At 40.6% G+C, this 19,017-nt stretch overlaps 1 protein-coding gene across 1 annotated transcript; it reads left to right on the top strand.

The window, feature by feature from the left end:
• The first annotated feature begins 221 nt into the window (after window positions 1-221).
• Window positions 222-16,305, top strand: tspan17 (tetraspanin 17). The gene is made up of 8 exons (XM_053323783.1): window positions 222-790; window positions 8,538-8,588; window positions 10,430-10,576; window positions 11,294-11,464; window positions 11,925-12,050; window positions 12,276-12,323; window positions 13,966-14,082; window positions 14,253-16,305. The coding sequence occupies exons 1-8, from the start codon at window positions 704-706 to the stop codon at window positions 14,316-14,318; spliced, it is 813 nt and encodes a 270-aa protein (XP_053179758.1). The 5' UTR covers window positions 222-703; the 3' UTR covers window positions 14,319-16,305.
• The last annotated feature ends 2,712 nt before the right edge of the window (window positions 16,306-19,017 follow it).

Below are 19,017 nucleotides of genomic sequence, written 5' to 3'. Positions count from 1 at the left end.
CTTAACACCACCTTTCCCTCAGTTTTGCATGAATAAAATGATAAACCAATGCAATATTCACCATATTTGTACAGAGGCACCTGAAATATTGCACCTACACTGTCTGTCCTGAGCAAAGTTGGGATAATTTTGCCATTCTTCAATTTGCTGTGTGCACCCAGTGAGGTGAGACCCTCCAGTGAGACAGAAGAGGCCGCTCTTGAGGTGAAAAGGGGGCGAAAAGGCAGCGCCGTGGTTTCCTCGTTTGACAGCAGGGGCTTGTTTTACAGCACAAAACAACAAGGATGAAGATTTCAAGCGACGGTGCAGCATCTACAGAGATCGAGGGGACGTGTAGCTGAAAAGCCGTCAGCTTCATCTACATCTCCCGGTGTGACCGGCCTACTTTAGCGTCCGGAAACGCTGAATATCGACTGAACTGCAGATGAATGTCTGAGCTGTCCCTGGATTTGTTGTTGTTAGCTGCTAATGCTAACCATAGAAGTTGCGAGCTAGCTGGCCTAGCAAGCTAATGGTTAAAGCGAGGAAAAGACTTACTATGTTTGATTTACTCGTTCGGGGAGTAAACTCGGCGTTGTTTAGCTAATGGAGCCAGATAACCTTAGCTTCAGTAGTTCAAGAAGTGCAGCTTTGGCAAAGCTTTTCAAGTAACCAAGCGTAGTAGTAATACTTAGCTAGCCAGTTAGCCACAACCTTTGGAAGAATGAGTAGAAAACATCATCATTTTAAAGGAGCCGAAGTCAGCTGCTGTGTGAAATACTTCTTATTCGGATTCAACATCATATTCTGGGTAAGTAAATACAGTCTTTGACCTGTTTATTTTACCGTATCATAATGAAAACAGCGCTTATGTTGCTAACTTAAAGTAACATTAAGTTAGCTCAAATAATCAGGTAAAGTTAACCCATGGTTAGGACCGCTGCTGTTAGTCAATTGAAATGTGAAATGATTATGTACATTAGTCGACTTCAGTAGAAATGTATTAAATATGGGTTGTTGTTTTTGCTGCTTTGGTTTAATTGCTGTTTATGTTGATGAAAGTCTAATTATTTAACTTGGTATAAGTTAGGACTGTAGTTAGGACTGTAGCAAAGTTTTTTAGGATTTGTAGAAAAGTTCTTGTTATAACTCAGAAATATATAAAATGTCACTTATTTTAGCAAACTTACTTATTCTTAAGCAGGGCACAGAATTAGCACCAGTCACATACAGGTAAAATATATAAGTGACTGGTAGATTTGCTTCACTAACCAGCCAAATAAAACAGTGGTGATTTATTGAGCAGTGGTAAAACTGGAAGATTCACCAAACATATGGCGGATGGACACAATAGTTAATAATTCACCCTGTTCTTAGGTTTATTTCATTATTGGCCTTTGAGCAGCTAAACATTTACATGTTATTAAACTGAATTGTGTAGGGTAAGTTAAACCACACACATTACCAGAAACTTTAAATATTTTATTGCCACACATGTAAAAGATGTCATAATGATATTTTGAATATCAGACAGAGCAGCCGATGAGAGGAGGCCAACTAAGACCGCAGACAAAAACCGGCCTGGTGTTAGATTCTCTCCCTGTGTTGACCTGGCAGTAATCATTGGTACCATTGTGTTTGAGTTTGAGAAATGGCATGAGTCTCATCTGCATTGTTAGACTAGTGGCAAGTGAGCCCACATCTCCTTTACGATGCCCCCTCCCCTCCATCTTTATCCCTCCTCAGTCTGAAAAGTTCCTCTGTTCAGACTCCGTCACCCCTCCCTCCTCACCCGTCTGCATTGCCTCTGTGCGGCTGGTGTAGTATAATGTCTGTGAGTGAGTGAAGGCATGGCGTGTCTGTGTGCCCCAGAGGGTCTTCCCACACACTGTTGGAAGGAAAAGGCCACCCGGTCCTGAATACCACCCAGCCCTCCTCTTTTCAAGCACCCCTTTCACTCCCTTCACCACTATAGCGCTCGGGCTCTGCGGGATGGTATTGTTTCTCTCACTAACACACCCACCAACGCACAAAGAACGATGGTGGGAACAAAGGCTGGGTGGGGGCGCTGGGTGTGATTCTGTGTTTTCTCCCCTCATACAGTGTGCTTGTTCTGTTGGACTCATCAGGCACATGAGATCCACATACAACTGGCTCTCTACTTATTCCTCATCCTTTCGTCACCACCTCCTCATTTCTCAACACTCCCCTTCAGAAATGTAGGAGTGTTACATTACACCATACCTCTGCGGTTGTGCTCTCTTTTTGTGTCTGTGAAACTGAGGTAATACGAACCGCCAAACATGCCCCAATCCAGTGTTTCCTAAAGAAAGATGAACAAATACATTTTACAATTTGGTTCACAAATGAAAAATGCTCCGTAATTCAATTTGGCTGAGCATCCAACCAGGAAATATTGAGTCATAGGGCTACGGTGGTGTCTGACTCACATTGTGTTTTTTCAGACTGCTTGACACTGTGGCCAAGCTAACAGTCCCGCATCTCAGCTCTATGTGAAACAAGTTCCAGCTCGCTGGCTGTTTCCGTTAATAATCACTAGAAGATGTTCTCCTCTTGTCTGTGTGCTGTGAAACTGGATTTGACAGACAAGCCAGTGCATTGCCGAAATAGAGAGAGATGGGGTTTATTCTCCACAAATCAACCCATTTGTCTCTCCTATAGTGATCTTGTCAGGCTTGAAAATGCTGGCCAAATTGAGACAGAATGCTTGTAGACCCCTAAATATTGTCAGCAAAATAGAGCAATAAAACCTTCTCTTCTGTGTGAATTCCTCCAGCGCCCCGAGCTCGCTGTGGACAGCCAGACATTCTCACCCAAGAACAACACACCTTCTCTCATCCTTAGAATAGACACATTCCTCACATCCACTTAATTAATCACATTTTCTGCCTGAGCTACTGAAATGGTTGGAAGCTCTGCATGCTGTAATTAAGAGCTTGTTAAGCTGTAACCAAGTTGTTGAGTTGGTTGGAGGCAGGCTGCGTGTTATTAGCCAGCTACAGCTCTGTCGCTGTCACTGTCGCTGGCTGTTCACATTTGGCACTCAAAGGCGCGTTGGGTGATCCCATCACAGGTGGAGAGATGTCAACAACAATGTGTGAATGAAGCTATTAGAGGATTCATTGAGATAGTGTGAATGAGGTCTGAACTAGTGCTGCAGCAATCACCTATTTTTACTTTTAATTAACCTGATGATTGTTTTTTTTCCCTTTATCAATCAGTCATTAAAAAAACTCCCAAAGATATTCCAAATAATGATATGAGCCAGAGAAAACCAGCAAATCCTCAAGTTTAGTAGCTGAAACCTGCATTTTTGGAGAATAACCTACTTAAACTGTTAATCAGTTATCAAAATGATTGACGATTAACTTTCCGTTGATTGATTAATCATTACAAGTGTGTGTCTACAGGGTCAACTTTCTACTGTATGTTTAATAGGATAAAACCCCTGAACACCAGATATCTGTATCCAAGACAAGATGCCAAATACTAGCTGTTGGCTGTTTTCTAACCATGTGTCTGAGGACAAATGTGTATACTTTTATGTTTCATTGTGTTTGCTGTTGCCCACAGATAAAAATCAAATGTGAACAGGGAGGCAAAGTCCACTCACACGGGGGATATTTCTTCTCTTATTTGTTCTGATTTCTGTTTTGATAGTCAGTGTCAACCGCAGTCTGTCCCAGTTCGGAGACAGTTTGCACACAATATCAGGATATATCTAGATACAAGATAATAGTGCTGAACAAGTCCCAAACCTCTCTCCAGTCTAAACCTGGACTCCACTGATACATTTGGGGCCTTGACTACAATTCAAACTCTTGCTTTAGTTACATGCTTTAATATTAATCAGCTGATACATTGATGTTGCAGTATCAGCTGCAGAGGAGTGTGAATACAAAATACATTCTGTAAAGTCACATCTTGTTCACCCTGTTGTCGCTCATGTCATGTCATCAAGGACGACACACAGACAACTCCATTAGAAAGGAGACTTTTTTGGAGGCCAGTGAAAGGTCAGTCACACTCGAGTAAACCTTCATGCGTGTGTGTGTCCAGGCAGGAGCTCAGTTTGTCTGCTAGTTAGTTGAGGTTAATGGGGATCAACTGGCTTAGGGAGGCATCTTCTTAAGTGTTTATGAGTTCCACATACACATGGAGAGGAAGCCCTCACATTGGGACGCACTCGTCTTACAGCAGCACTTGACTGAGAAATAACCTGAACAGGCTGATTTTAATAACAAGTCGGATACAAGGGCATCTAGTTCCAGGCTTTGCTTATTTTCCCAGTGATAATACATAGAAGTACAGCGGAGAAAGCACAGGGATTAGATATGAAGATATATAAAAAAATAAACAGAAGAAAGGGAGATAAATGACTTACTAGAGCAGGTGAAATTTAAAGAAACAAATCCTGACGGGCTTTTTAAACATCTTGTCCTCAAACAGAAGCAATGAAGCATAAACAAGGCGATAACAAACCACACAAGTTTGTTGCTTAATTGTTCACAGATGCAAGGAGATATATGTGCATCTCATGTCAGATTAGCATCTAATTTGACATTTTCACTTTGTATTTTCATCTACTGCTGCTCAGTTTAGGGTGGGACCGACAGAGTTTAACACAGGTTATGTGTTTCAGTGCCACCGACCTCTGTTTGACTCTGGCTGTCAATATTACACTGTGAGAAAAGTTAGATAAAAAGGAAATAATGCAGGCGCCGTAGAAAGACAGGTGCAGTTCAGTTTGAATGCAATCATTGAGTCAAATCCACTTCAAACCAAACCTTATCGTCCCACGAGGGAAGTTTGGTTTTGTGATAGGGCTTCAAAAAGCTCAGTGTAAAAACAAATACCGCAGGTTATCAGAATATGCTTTGGGGCTTACATGTTAAGAAGAATGATGGGCTTACACAGAAAGAGACGTTTCATAATATGACTCATTGAGGTAATGTTAGGTCAGGTCTCTGCAATAACAGGAAATATTGATAGGTGGCCTCTTTTGAAATGCAGACAAACTTGAATGGTAGACCTCAAACTTTAGTTGAACATTTTCAATCAGCAGCCATGCTTTCTAAAAACGGTCTCGAGCTGCTGCGTTAAGCATTAATTTTTATTTTCTGAATCAAAGTTCACGAGATAATCACTGACTAAGGACCATATCCAGAAATAGTAAACCTAAATGACAGGCTGCCAAGCACAGATACCTCCATGGCTGTCTCTGTCAGTGCTGCCTCCAAGGTTTCCTCAAACTGCGGCAGGAGGAAATACAACTCGACGTGCACTGAAGTACTTCTGACCGGAAATAATAACAAAACTGGCCATATTATAGAAGTACTCTTGTGGTGGCTGCCTTATGTTTTATTTTAGAGCTTCTCAATGCTGCAGCACCACAGTGTCCAGGCTTTATTGGGTAGTTCACAGTCAAGTAAAAAAGGAGGAATGGGGATGTGTCTGAAGTCCACGCAGAAACACCAGGGCGTCTTGATTTGTGCAATTAGCTAGAAGCAGTGCCTGTAATTTACATAAAATACTGCGTGGCATGAGAAATACATCAGTCATGTCGTGTGTGGCTTATGTGCTCTCCCCCGTAAATGTCGCATTTCTGTCCCAGTCACAATATGTGGGTTACTTCTTAAAGCATTTTAGGGCTGCAATATATTCAGGTAATGTTTTTCTTTTCAAATCCAAAATGAAGCTTTCCTTGATCATCTTGGACTAATTATGTCTGTTTTTTAATTACAGTTGGAGAGGCTGTAATTTGCTGTATGTTGTCAGTGTAAACTGTGCAATACTGAAAAAAACGGCTTTCATGTGCGTCTGTTGTAATCCAGCAAAGTTTCATCAAGCAGTTAATTTCCTGTTGAGGACAGAGCAGTGGGAGTTCGACAGGAAAGCACTAATCGAGTGTTGGTGCACAGGCATTCACCAGAAAAGCTCTCTTCTTTTATTCCTTTAGAAAATATAAAGTAATGTAAAACATAACTTTCCAGGTTTTGTCCCCTGCTCAGGCAACAGTAAGCAGTGTAAGTTTAATGTGGGACTTATTGGCCATCAAATCCTCACCAACAGAGTCAGCATGTTCTTCTCATTTTAGCACTTAATATTAGATGTTGGGAAGGGTAATAGTCATGCATTTCCTAACAGGATGTTGAATGATTTTTGGCCTTGAGTGTTAAAAAAACCCCATTATTGGCAAACTGAAGGCCACATCCCAGTGATCGTTTCTGAATAAGCAGGAGCCGCCTGAATGTACCATTATTTCTGGTCTCCATGAGGCTAATTTGCAAAAACGGGAGCAGGGTCGGTTTAGCCTTCAGGACTTCTCAAGGACGCTCCTTCATGGGCTGTGTCCTCTGAAAGATCCTGGCCCTGAATTGGAAAGCAATGATGGTCATAAAGAAAAGTCACACCCAGCTCTGTAACACGTACAGTCCCTCTAGGATTGATGACGCTTTTGATGCAAGACATAAGTCATTTCTCATTTGAAAGTAAGGTTGAACTGCTGTGCTTGCTGCTTATGACACAGACACCTTTATCTTCACAGTCGACCAGGTCATAATAGTTAATCTGTAGAATACCATGACGGAAATGTGTCCAGTGACACTTTTTTAAGATAAGAGGGGTAAAATGTCTGAGCCCGATTGAATGAACTTAGCTTAAGGAGAAGATGGCAGTAACATAAACAACCTCACAGATTAACATACAGAAATTAATCTTTCACATTTTTTAAGATTTAAAAAATACATATAATAATGTTGGCTTATCCATAGAGCCGTTACACAACACTGACAGTTAAGTCCTCTGTCACTGCTAAGCAAGGAGACATTTTTACAGTTTGAGATAATGGTGTATGAATTAACTGTTGTCCTGAATGTGCAGAGATTCCTGCGATAACTCTTCCTCTGTCTGGAGATAATCCTGTTAAAGCCATTCATATACTCCAGCATTATTGAATCTCCCAATTAAAGTTTTCTTTTTATGTGAACAGTCAAAGGATATTGGCAAAATTGAAAGGCTTTCTTTGTTTTCAAAAGACTTTTGTTGTAGACTATAAATGTGTAATAAATTCAGAATAATAACTGTTTGGAGTTGGTTATAATCAACAATGTCCAAAAACCTGTTATGTAACATTATACCCCTGGAGGAGTTGTGTAATTATAGTTTTCATGATGTAAAATAAGCTGTTTTCTCAATAGTTTTGTTCCTATTCTTTATACTATGTAAATGATTTTGAGCCAAAGGCTAAAACTTTAATACCCCCACTCTGTCAGTCTAATCCCCTCTACCTGATCTCAGCCGTCTTATCTCCACTCTCCATCATATCACTTTCCAGCCAAAACCACTGCCGCGCCCATTCGCTACAACCGCTTATGTAACGACCGAGCCAACCCAGCAGCACCCCCCACCGATAAGCTGCTGGTGTTGTTTTAGCGCACTACCCCACATTGTTACACTCTTGTTACGTGCACGCTGACTGGCTGCCATCAGTTTACCTGCTTTAATCAGCTTCCCAACATTATGATCTAACTTGGTTTCAATGGAGCTATTATATTTCAGCCCCTGCCATTGGAGTGAGCCTCAGTTTTGTTCATTACCATCCCAAGTCTCCTATGAATGACATTTTGTGGCAGCTAAGCAGTTGATTAGACAAATAACATTAGATGAGTAAAATCTCACTCCCAGAAATGCATGATTTTCATGGGCATGCAGTCTGACTGGACACCTCAGTGCTGTTATTGTCAAATCTTGGACCTTTGCATATGATAAGCCAGACCAGTACTATTGCAATCTCAGCAGTTCTCCTTTTTTTCATATTGTAAACTGTGAGCCCTGCATTCATCCCTCACTGAGACAGGATGCTAATGCTGGAGGGATTATCCTTAACTCTGAGGATATCAGATCCTTTAGCCTCTTAAGTAGCCCAGTGCAATGACTGTAACCTGCAGATGTAATGATTCACTGTGTCCACAACAAGTTAAGTCATTTTCTCAGTATTCAGCTTTGTTTAATGGCTCTAAACCCCCCACCCCCCGGCCAAAAAAAAACCCAACAGTGCTCTCAATTAGCTGTTAGCCAGCTAGCTTTACCCTAAGTGATGAGTTTGCACATGAACATTTTTATTGTGTTTGTGTGTTGTTTGTGCTCTTGCCATGGCTTTCTTAAGCTGGTTAAGCCATGTTGAAAAAATATGATATGTATTTCACATAGCGATAATAAGAAATCAGAATGCGAAGACAGTTGTTGAATTGTTTGCTCATGTTGCCAGGGAGACGCTGCTGTAAATCAAAGATTATCATATCACACGCACATGATCCTGATAAAGCAATTTGGCTGCAACTTTGGACCTCCAATTCATTGAGTTATACAAAACAGAAGATGATTTTGTAATATCTAAATTTGTATGTTGCATATGTTGTCACAATTTATTTCTATTGAGAAATGCATGTTACCATGTACCTTTTTAACTAATGGCTCTGACTGGTGGGTGCTTCCTCTTGCTGTCTGACACTTGTCTCTTCTGCTTTGTTTTACAGTTACTAGGAGCAGCATTCTTGGGAATAGGCCTGTGGGCATGGGCGGAGAAGGTATGTATAAGCACACGCATGCAAAAACACACACTGGTGAAGTACAAGTACATTGCCTCAGTAGCATAGCTCAAATTCTTCTCTGTATTCCTGCCAGAATTAGCTAGAAGTATGATTCGCAGGAGAGCTGTAATCAAAACAGGGCTATTGAGAGTAAGGGTGAGGGAAAAAATGTAAGTACCATCCCTGCATGGTCCTAGTAAACACGTATTAGTCAAATCAGGATGCTAATTATTCTGCGGCAGCTCGAGAGTGAAGTGTGACTGATAAAAGTTCTTTGAGCCATTATGTAGTAAGTGTTCAAATTGTTTTTCCAATAGTTGCAGAGTTGAACAGCAGCTACAAATAAGCAGCCACGAGGACAAATTACAAACTCATTTGACTCATCACCATCAGGAATGTCTTCGCCTGACATAAAACAAATTAGGCCTCAGTTTTGTAAGGAAACTGGTTGCTGTTTGTTTTCCACAGTATACCATCCGCAAAGGTCAGGTGCTGTTGTCAGCCTCATGTGTGCAGCAGATCACGGCAACATTCAAAACTTCCTCCAAACGAGTTAACGGTCAATTTGTTCATTAATTAGTTTGAAATTACACCAGCCGGTTCAGTAAACGCTGCACCAGCGTGGAAGCATGTACTGATTAGTAACGTCTGGTCATGAACTCTGTGCAAAGAGCTCTGCACCAGAGTACCTTTGTGGAACAGCGTGAATAATTTAAAGGGATTAGGCTGAATGATGAATAGCAGGTACTGGAAAGGCATAATGGCAAGTTTGGGTCTCAGTGACTAAGATGATTACTTTCATGCCTGCTGTGTTCAGCCAGACTCCATTATTGTTAAAGGGCCTCATGCTTAAATTCAAATGAAGGCATTTTAATCTGCACGATTGGCATAAAAACACAAGAATGCTGCATTGTGTCTGGCCTGTTTTCGTCCCAGAGCTCAGTTTCAAAAATATAAGAAGAGATGTTGAAAGATCTTACGTGAGGCTAAATAAATGATTTTTAAGGGTTTGTGTACTCAAAAAGAAACTGCACCTTGTAACACACTATCCCATTCACATTGATCCCATATCACATTAATTAATGTTCCAGTGACCCTGTACTTTGACATCATTGTGTATGTTATTGTATATGTGCATATAGGAAAAAAAGTCAGTTTGTCAGTGCGTGGCATGATACAGAGCGATACTGAGAGACTGACAGGAAAACATGTTTGACACACAGCGGCCCCAGGGCTGTGCAGGCAGGATGTGCATAGAGGAAGGACAGATGCCTGTTTGTGTACGTTGGCAGAAAAGTGTGAACTGTGCTTCTCCTGATAAAAGTTACTTCACCAGACGGAGAGCCGCCACAGAATGAAACTGTGTTTTGTAGATAAACTGATGAATGAAACTCTTTCATAGGTTTGGTATCTTATTTAAAAAAGCACAAAACATACTTAATGGATACCTTTCTAATTGGGGTGTGACGATACATTCAGCTCACGAGACGAGACACGATATTGGGTTTACGAAATCGGGACAAGACGAGATTTTCTCCTTAGACGAGAAATATCGTTGCGTCTTCATCTCGTGGCACCCCTACTTTCTAATCAATTCAAAGTATTGCCTTTTAATAGATTTCTGCACCTGTGAACAGGGTAACCCCAGCTGGCCTCTTGACTGTGTCACAAGTTGATTTCTCACTATTTAACTTTGACATCTGAAGCTCTCCTCAAGGTTAACCGTGTGTCTTTGTAGAGTTTTTTGTAATGGAGAACCAGTGGTAAGGTTTGATTTTTGGAAGCTTTATAGTCAGAATTTTAAGCATTTGTCTTTTGTCTTTCTTCTTTTCCCTCAGGGTGTGCTGTCCAATCTGTCATCCATCACGGACCTCGGGGGTTTCGACCCCGTGTGGCTCTTCATCGTTGTAGGAGGGGTCATGTTCATCCTGGGCTTTGCTGGCTGCATCGGAGCACTGAGAGAGAACACTTTACTGCTTAAATTTGTAAGCCAGCACCACATTTTCCAAGCACAGACACCATTTTACCCAGTTCACACCACCTTAGATCTGTGGTTAACACCAGTGCTGAAGCAGTTGGTGTAGCAGGTGTCACTTTTGACTCAGTCGAGCCAAATGGTATGAGTGGATACATGGCACTGATGTGTGTTATATCATCGCTGAACCAAGCCGCTGCACCTTTTTGTGTTGGAAAAAGCTGATAATTGTTCTGAATCCTAAAGCCACGACAACACGATTTTGGGAGGTTTATTTGGTCTCAGCCATATTGATAATAACATACAATTGACGAGAGACAAACTTGCCTTGTTGCTGGCTGTGATTCTGAGTAGCTATTACTGCCAGCTGATGTCCATTAGCAGCAGTAAGTCAGGCGTCAGAGAGAGGAGCTAATGTGTGTGTTGTGCATTCATCATTAGCCTGTCTCCTCCTACATTTACTGTAAAGGGATGCTATAACGGTACCACTGGGACTGCGGTTTCTGCTGCCACACTCAGCAAATCAGGACAGGAGATCTGCATAGATATTGTCCTTTGAATTTTCTTTACAAGAAATGGCAGAAAAAACATGTTATTATTGTTGTTTGATTCTGATCCATTACAAAAAAGGGTTTTCCTGGGCGCACCCAGACTCCCTGATTGAAGTGACAAATGTATTGTTTTTGTGTTTCTGTGTGTTGACTCTTGTGCGTCATGCGCTTTACAGTTCTCTGTGTTCCTGGGTTTGATCTTCTTCTTGGAGCTTACTGCGGGGATCCTTGCTTTCGTCTTTAAGGACTGGATCAAAGACCAGCTCAACTTCTTCATCAACAATAATGTCAAGGCCTACCGCGATGACATCGACTTGCAGAATCTCATCGACTTTGCCCAGGAATATGTGAGTTCACATCTACTGACTGAAACTCGTGTGTCACCCACTTAAGAAAATATACAACTTCAGTGTAGCAGCTCATTTTTCTTGGCTAGAGGAAGTCTTAAACTAAACTAAACTCCCCTCTTAAGATGTTCTTGCTGTTTACATGTGTTTTTAAGCTGATGTTGAAGACTTTTTCAGTTCTCGGCAGAGAGCAGAATGAGTCAGTAAATCTGTGGAGCAAATCTCATGATTAATATAATTGTGTTTCCCTCAAATGATTATCCAATTATAAGAATGAAACAGTTTAGATAATTGGCTCCCGTGTGTAAACGCTGGGCTCTGTCATCACGCAAAGGCGATTAGATCCGCTGTTGTTTCACTATCTGTAGTTGATTCCCGCCACAGTTCATAGCTGTTTCAAACAAATCTGTCTTTTAGTCCTAGTTGACAGTTTAATCTCTGCGTGTTGTTACTGTCTCAGTGGTCATGCTGCGGCGCTCATGGGTCCGACGACTGGAACATGAATATCTACTTCAACTGCACTGACATGAACCCCAGCAGGGAGCGCTGTGGAGTCCCCTTCTCCTGCTGCGTCAAAGACCCTGCAGTGAGTCACTCAACAAAGCACAATGAACTGAAATATTAAATAGCATTTCCTGATTTGAATGAAGTGCAGTGTTTCTGTAGCATGCCTGGAGAATTTATTCAGAATGTAGTCGAAAACAGACAAGAGTTTGATTAAATGAAGAGCCACTGAAGATCTCAAACAATGACCAGTGTGCCAAATAGTGACATTATAACCTGATTTCACATTTTTGTGTCGTTTTTACAGGAGGATGTCATCAACACACAGTGTGGTTATGATGTTCGGCTTCAGGGGGTTGGTATCTCTAAACATGTTTTTATTACTATCACAGGTCTTTATATACTTAACCCTATAGTTGTTTTGCTTCCATCTTCATTTATTACGTTTCCAAGACTTAACTCTAAAAAAATATTATGGTGCTTTATGATATTTTCAAATAAATGTAGATAATCTATTAAAAATCTAGCAGTTAGAAAGAACCGGTTCTTATACTGTAGTCAGTGTCTGTCATGTAGCATGATTGGCACACAGTCCCAGCCTGTCAAGTTAAACTGATGCAAAGCTGCCAAGTGGAATTACTCTTGAGGGCAATTTGATTGACAAGCTGCAAACGTGTTTGATTGAATTAATCTAAGCAGTTGAGGGCAGAGTGTCAGTCACGTTCATTTGTACAGGGTTTGATTGCTTTTCTGAAACCGCTCCTAACAATGAATCAATGTTTGAAATAAAATAACTTTGAATAGAACAAATCGACTCAAGGTTTAAAAGCATTTTTACTTAACGCCCAAATTCTCGATAACAGGATGCAGAAAATGATTTTTTTAAGTAAGTCATCCTGAGAAAAATCAAACATAGAGAATGTAAAGGGTTAAGTAGCACACTCTGCATGCTCTTTGCCTTAATAACAGATTGTTCTTCTAGCAGGGATAATTAGGCTCCAGTTATAGCCTAGAGAGAAGCCTTACTACACTCTGTAATTGGCAACTTGGTGGGTTATGCCAGTCCATTCCCTTTTCCTCTGTGTGTGGGTGTGGCGGTTACAACTCGCTGCACTGCAGTCAGAAAGATTGCTGTTGCTAGGCGCACTGCAATACAGTGAACCACCTGCCACTGAGTTGATATGAATTAATTTTCTATGTGCTCTGCTGCTAACTCTATATAGTCATTGATATTTTGCTGAAACTATTAAGGATGTGCTGTGAGTTCCTGTGCAGCTTGTTTATGGAGTGCGGGCTGGGAAAGAGGAAGAGCAGGAGACATGGGAAGGACAGCAGCACAACAAAGGCAAACGGCTGAAATAGCTTCTGAGGAAGTTCACAGCCAGAACAACATGGTGTTTCCTGCTTTTTTATTGGCTGCCAAGGGCTTTCCTTTATCTCTCATTGGTTAAAAGCTAGCTTTCAGATATTGCAGGAGAACAAAGGGTTTGCCTGGTTGACTTGGTCTTGTAGAGTAACAAAGAGAGCATTGTACAAAGGCCTGTTCACACCCATTCATACCCCAGCCTTTGAGAGTCTTTGAAGAGCCACATTACACCTTTTAATATCCATCTCAGAATGACTTGCGTACATTGTCGGCAGAGTCATACAACACCAAACTGCCATCTGTCTGCTAACAGGAAACAGCTTCTGCCTGTTTGTTCAGTCCTGACAGGGTCTGAGTACACAGCCTTGATATTCTCCATGATGTCCAGACACTGACACGTTGTAATCTCAGAGTGACTAAACTGTCACTCACTCCTCATGCCCTCTCCTCCAGTGGAGGAGTCAGTAGACAAAATGCTACCTGCAGTGTTTGTTTTGTCCTACATTAGCCATGGGTCAGAGTTCAGATGTTTATTTAAATCATGCAAAATGCCAAAGTCCTGTCTGAAAGATGATCATTGGCTCTGTTTCTTCTCTCTTAATGTCATTTTACTCTTGTTGTTTTTTTAAAGGAGTTGGAGCGGCAGCAGTATATCTACACAAAGGGCTGTGTGGGACAATTTGAGAAATGGCTTCAGGACAACCTGATTATTGTTGCTGGGATCTTTGTTGGTATTGCACTTCTACAGGTAAGGATAATTTATTTGAAAAATATATCACTATCAGGCTTTTAAGTAAAACCTAAAGCACTATGGAGGGGTTTGATTTTGGGTCATCACTGCCATCTAGTGGTGAGACCAGGCAACATCACGCAAACCTCATTCTTTTGACATCTTGTCCTGTGTGGCTTCTTCCCCAGATTTTTGGCATCTGCCTCGCTCAAAACCTGGTCAGCGATGTCAAAGCTGTCAAAGCCAACTGGTGACATGAGGGGTGAGGTGCGGGAGCCGTGCCCTTCAGGTCCCGCCAGGGTCAACACAGCACACAAACCATCCCGTCCAGCAGAGGACGGAGAGCAGACACAAAATAGATGCATAATTGCAGACACAAAGAGTTTAATTCCCTGTTTATCACTTGAAGGGGGGGAGAAGAAAATATCCCACACAAACCAAACAGTCAACACTTTGTTTACCACCCAGCTGGGATTTTACCCAAATATACAGAGGACAATGGTCCTACCTACTTCAGAGTTAGTCTTTTTATCTGTTTCCTCAGATTTTTTTTTCTTTGGACAAGTGTATTTATGGGGCGCAGTTGCACAAGGACTCCTGTCAGCTGGGAGATTGGAAGCCATGGATGAGATGACAATAAAACAAAAGGTAAACAACAAGTCCTCTTTTTAGGCCAAGCATTACATTGTCACAGAGCCTCTGTTCACCCAGTGAGGGGTTGAACATTTCCTCCTAAAAAGAGCCTTTTTTTAACGTACTTGTCCCCAGTTTCTGCAGTAGAGAATCATGGGTGACTGGCCGCCTGGCCAACAAATGCATGGATTCCTATGTGTGTCATTTCTCCATTGTGACCTTTTATGACCACTGAAAGACTCTGAACACTGGCTGGTTAAGTCTGCAACTTTAAGTCATTTGAAGCTCAAAATGTAAAAAAAGTGCCATTAATTTCCAGTGAGTCTCCTTACTGTTCTTTACATGTGATTTCTGCACCCCGCCCCAGAATACCTCAGGTCCTGGCCTAAATATATGCTCTGCCTCCCGCTCAAAGCATATCTATTTTTTTCCATCCATGTTTGTTGAATTTAGATAGACGAACTTAATGCAGAAAAACACTGACAGTTCCTCAAAAGTCACCCTGTTTGACCTGCAGTGATTGTATTATCCATTGATTTATTGAAGAATATTGTATTGTATTATATGGAAATGCCTGGTCAGGATCGTAGATCTATGTTATACAGGGAAAAGGGTTTAATGCAGAGATTGTTGTTTATCTCAGAGCATCCCTCAGGCACATGGGATTGCTGGTTTGGGGCCTTTTAACTTGACTTATGTTACCACATTTGTCTTACACTTACATTTTGTCCTCAGCATATGGAAATACAAAAATATGTCTGTTGTTTGATGTTCCATCAAAGATGTTTAATCTTTTATTTCCTGTTCTTTTATAGACAGATTTATATCCCAGGCTTATTGTTTGACTTAACTGAGAAATAGCATCTTATCATTGATATTGTTAGCAGTCCTGACAGAGACCAAATAATATCAGCAGGCCACAAGCTAACTGCCAAGGTTTTGTCTGGCTACAATTCTGAATTTATTAGGAATGCTAACAATAGCAAATATCATTTCTAGATAGCCAAAATGTGAATTTATTGTGGGAAGTGCCAGTTTAAGTGAGAAATCAAACAAAATTAAAAATCTTACAATATTGCTTTTATCTTTTTAATTCAATTTTGTGTCTTTTGTTTGGACTGTTTATTTAATAGAATAGCTGTTATCTTTGATATTAGAAACAGTCTCAATATAACATGAATGCTGCTTTAACTTTGACTAGATTATTGATGTGTAGTACAGTAACCAAGCTAGTAACCAAGCTAGCAACAAATCTCAAATGATGGCATTTTAACAATTTGCAATGTTTTAATTGTTTCCAGGAATAATGAGGAATAATTCTGATTTCTCAAGTTTACACATTTTACTCAGCTTATGTTGCCCTTTTATTATAAAAAAAAGTCTTGTCTCACATTATATAAGTTGATCATTTACTTTGAAGAATGCATCTTTTCATCCTCACATGAGGGTCCATGTAATGATTTTCTACATGTCTATCTGTCTTTAACCACCACAGTTGTTTTAGATACACAGTACTGGCCAAATTTGGGTGGGATTTACTGGACCACACACCTCCTGTAGGAGCAGATCCATACACACTCACACTCACTCAGCCAAAAGCAACACACACAAGTTGAAAGACGAGTGTCATTAATATTCTGTGAGCAGTACACTAGAAATGGTTCCTGCTTCACTGAATCTGTCTGTTGAACATATATATATAGGAATTCATTCTGTAACAGCACCTTATGATCGCACATGTCATGTTGTTCTCGCCCACACGCTCCCTCTTCAAAAAAGGACCTGTTCTGACTGCACCTGTTTGGAAGCCTGTCATTTTGATGTATTTTTAAACCCGGAGTTGGTTCGAAAAAAAAGAGACGCACAAAAGTCATTTGAAATTTAGGTGTCTGATGCACGAGTAGAATAAATCCATTGCTTGCAACGTAGCAGCAGCACAATGGGTCTGCACTGGAGCGACTGAGCATTAATGACTTCTCTCGCTTTTAGATGAGTTAGTTTTCATAAAAGAAGCTCATTAAGTTCAGTGCCTTAGGTGTAGTCACTCTGTGCAATCTGAGAGAACAGACGCGTTTTCCTTCAAATCAAGAAACATTTAAAGGATAAAACACAACTTAAAACTCAAAATTCTCACCCAAAGTTGCCACGTCTACCTGATAAGAGATGTTCTTTTTTTTCCCCTCCCCCGTTATTTTAAATGTGTGTGGGCTTCTTTGATTTCACTGCCTGTTGTAAATCAATCTCTCATGCTCAATTCTAGGAAGATCAGAATGAAACCAGTGTGTGTTTACACACGCACACCTTAGGAGTTTAGTTCTTAAAAATGTGGGTTGAACACACAAATGTGTGATTAATTAGTTCAGCAAATCTTTGAAGTGTGTTCATCTTTTAAGAAATCGCCCTTAATTGGAAGTGTTTGCTCAGGGTCTTTAACACCCCTTCCCCTTCATTTAAAAAAAAGAAAGAAAAAAAATCCCCTGCTTATGCATGTGAGGAGATTCTGTCTTGTTCATGATAAAATGGAGTGCTGCTGCCTTTTGAGTGATGCTGAGGATCTGGCTGAAGGCAGACAGAGGCCACGGGTGTCAGTTCTGCTGCAGCACTGAACTGCAGCTCTTAGATAAAAAGCACTCCAGCTCCTCTGCAGCCACAGCCGTGTCTGGATGGATATGCCAATAATCAGACAGTCACCTTGGTAATAAGGACAATAATGCCATAATAATGTGTGGCAGGGAGGCAGGACTTTAATATGTAGACTCTGCAAAGGTGACTCACTGGTTTTATTTTATCAGCTTTTGGTTATTCTGTTTTTGCATTCCTTTTAATGTAAGGGAAAGGGGAGGGAGTGAACAGTGCTAATTATGCTTTGTCCTTTATCATAATGGCCTTGCATCATGAAACACCCTCTTAATTTCTCCGCTTTCCCTGTGGGCAGTTAAATCATTCCTGAGGAGGAGCCTTATGCATACCATGAATGTATAAGTCTGTATCAGCATGGACCTACCGCTCTACGCTTAGTTAGAAATTCTCTTTACCCCTATGCAGCGCAATGCACAACAGAGATGAAGTCAGGAATGTGAATGAAGAGTCATCTTTAGCTGTGTTTTAGATGTTATTCTGGTTTTTACATTTTTAAAGATGCTCTATTAGTGAGCATGAAAGCAGATGATCAAACCATTTCCTCTATTTCCAAACGTGTGTGCAGACCTACGTGGACATTTTATATGCAAAGCTTTATAATCATTACAAACCAGTTAAAGTCTTTATTGTCTCCACAGTGGCTGCAAACAATGTGGACGATTTTCTAAATATTAAGAATCATCACTTCTGTTCAGATTTTTTTTGAACATATGCGTTCATAAATTATTTGACTGATCTCTAAATTTCTTTGACACTTAAAATAGACAGCTACTGTCATTGTGACTGATAGTCTGTCCTGTGAACCCTTTTTCAAGCTTTTAATTCAACTAATGTCTTGAGGCAGTTCTGTTGATATTTCTCACAAATGTGAGCAACACATCAGACGTTCAGAAGTTGTACTTTGTCATTTGCAAACGTTGGTCACATCGGAGCCCAGCAAAGGCAGAGTAACTGACTCATTTGTGACTGTATTAACAGCAATATCACAGTTGTTAGTGCTGACATTTCCATGCCAGGTCATGACATTTGATCAAGACATAGGCGCCACTTGACTGGAATAAAAAAGTGTTTTGTTAAGTCAGTGATGGGGTTTCAGAGATTAACTGGCAGTTAAAATAATGTGGATACAGTAGTTAATGATATTTTAGCCACACAGAAACCACTATAAATGTGTCTTTGTTGAGCTGGGACACACACACACACACCGTTTTCCTCAGTTTTACTTGCAGTATGTCAGTTTTAAACAGAAACAAGCTGTTATCTATCCATTGTCTCAGTTTAGACCTGCCTGTTCTGATGGGTAGCCTTGTAAAGAAATGTTGTAAATAAGTATGAAAACTGTGGGACATGGTCTGTTACACTGTACATTGTGTTAAAATATGCCTCTTTCATATATTAAAGGATTTATGATAACAAGAGTTGCGTTTTCTGTTTTTAATTTACATTTATTTCATGTTTAGGGACAAGTTTGTAGCATGGACTAACATGTATATCCTAAGACAGTTTGCAATGCCTGTCCCGTAATAAGTCTTTAAAATACATACAGAACTTCATAAAGCTTCACATGAAAATGCATACAGCACAAAACACAATGATACAATAAACTGTCCAAGTGTACTGCAAAAGGGCACCTTGAAATTCCCAGTAAAACTTTAAAGGTACCACTAGGAAACTACTTTA

This window comes from Scomber japonicus, chromosome 8, assembly GCF_027409825.1.
Source record: "Scomber japonicus isolate fScoJap1 chromosome 8, fScoJap1.pri, whole genome shotgun sequence".
Taxonomy (NCBI): domain Eukaryota; kingdom Metazoa; phylum Chordata; class Actinopteri; order Scombriformes; family Scombridae; genus Scomber; species Scomber japonicus.
Note: the sequence above shows the minus strand (reverse complement) of the source record. Positions and strands in the feature narration are given on the sequence as shown.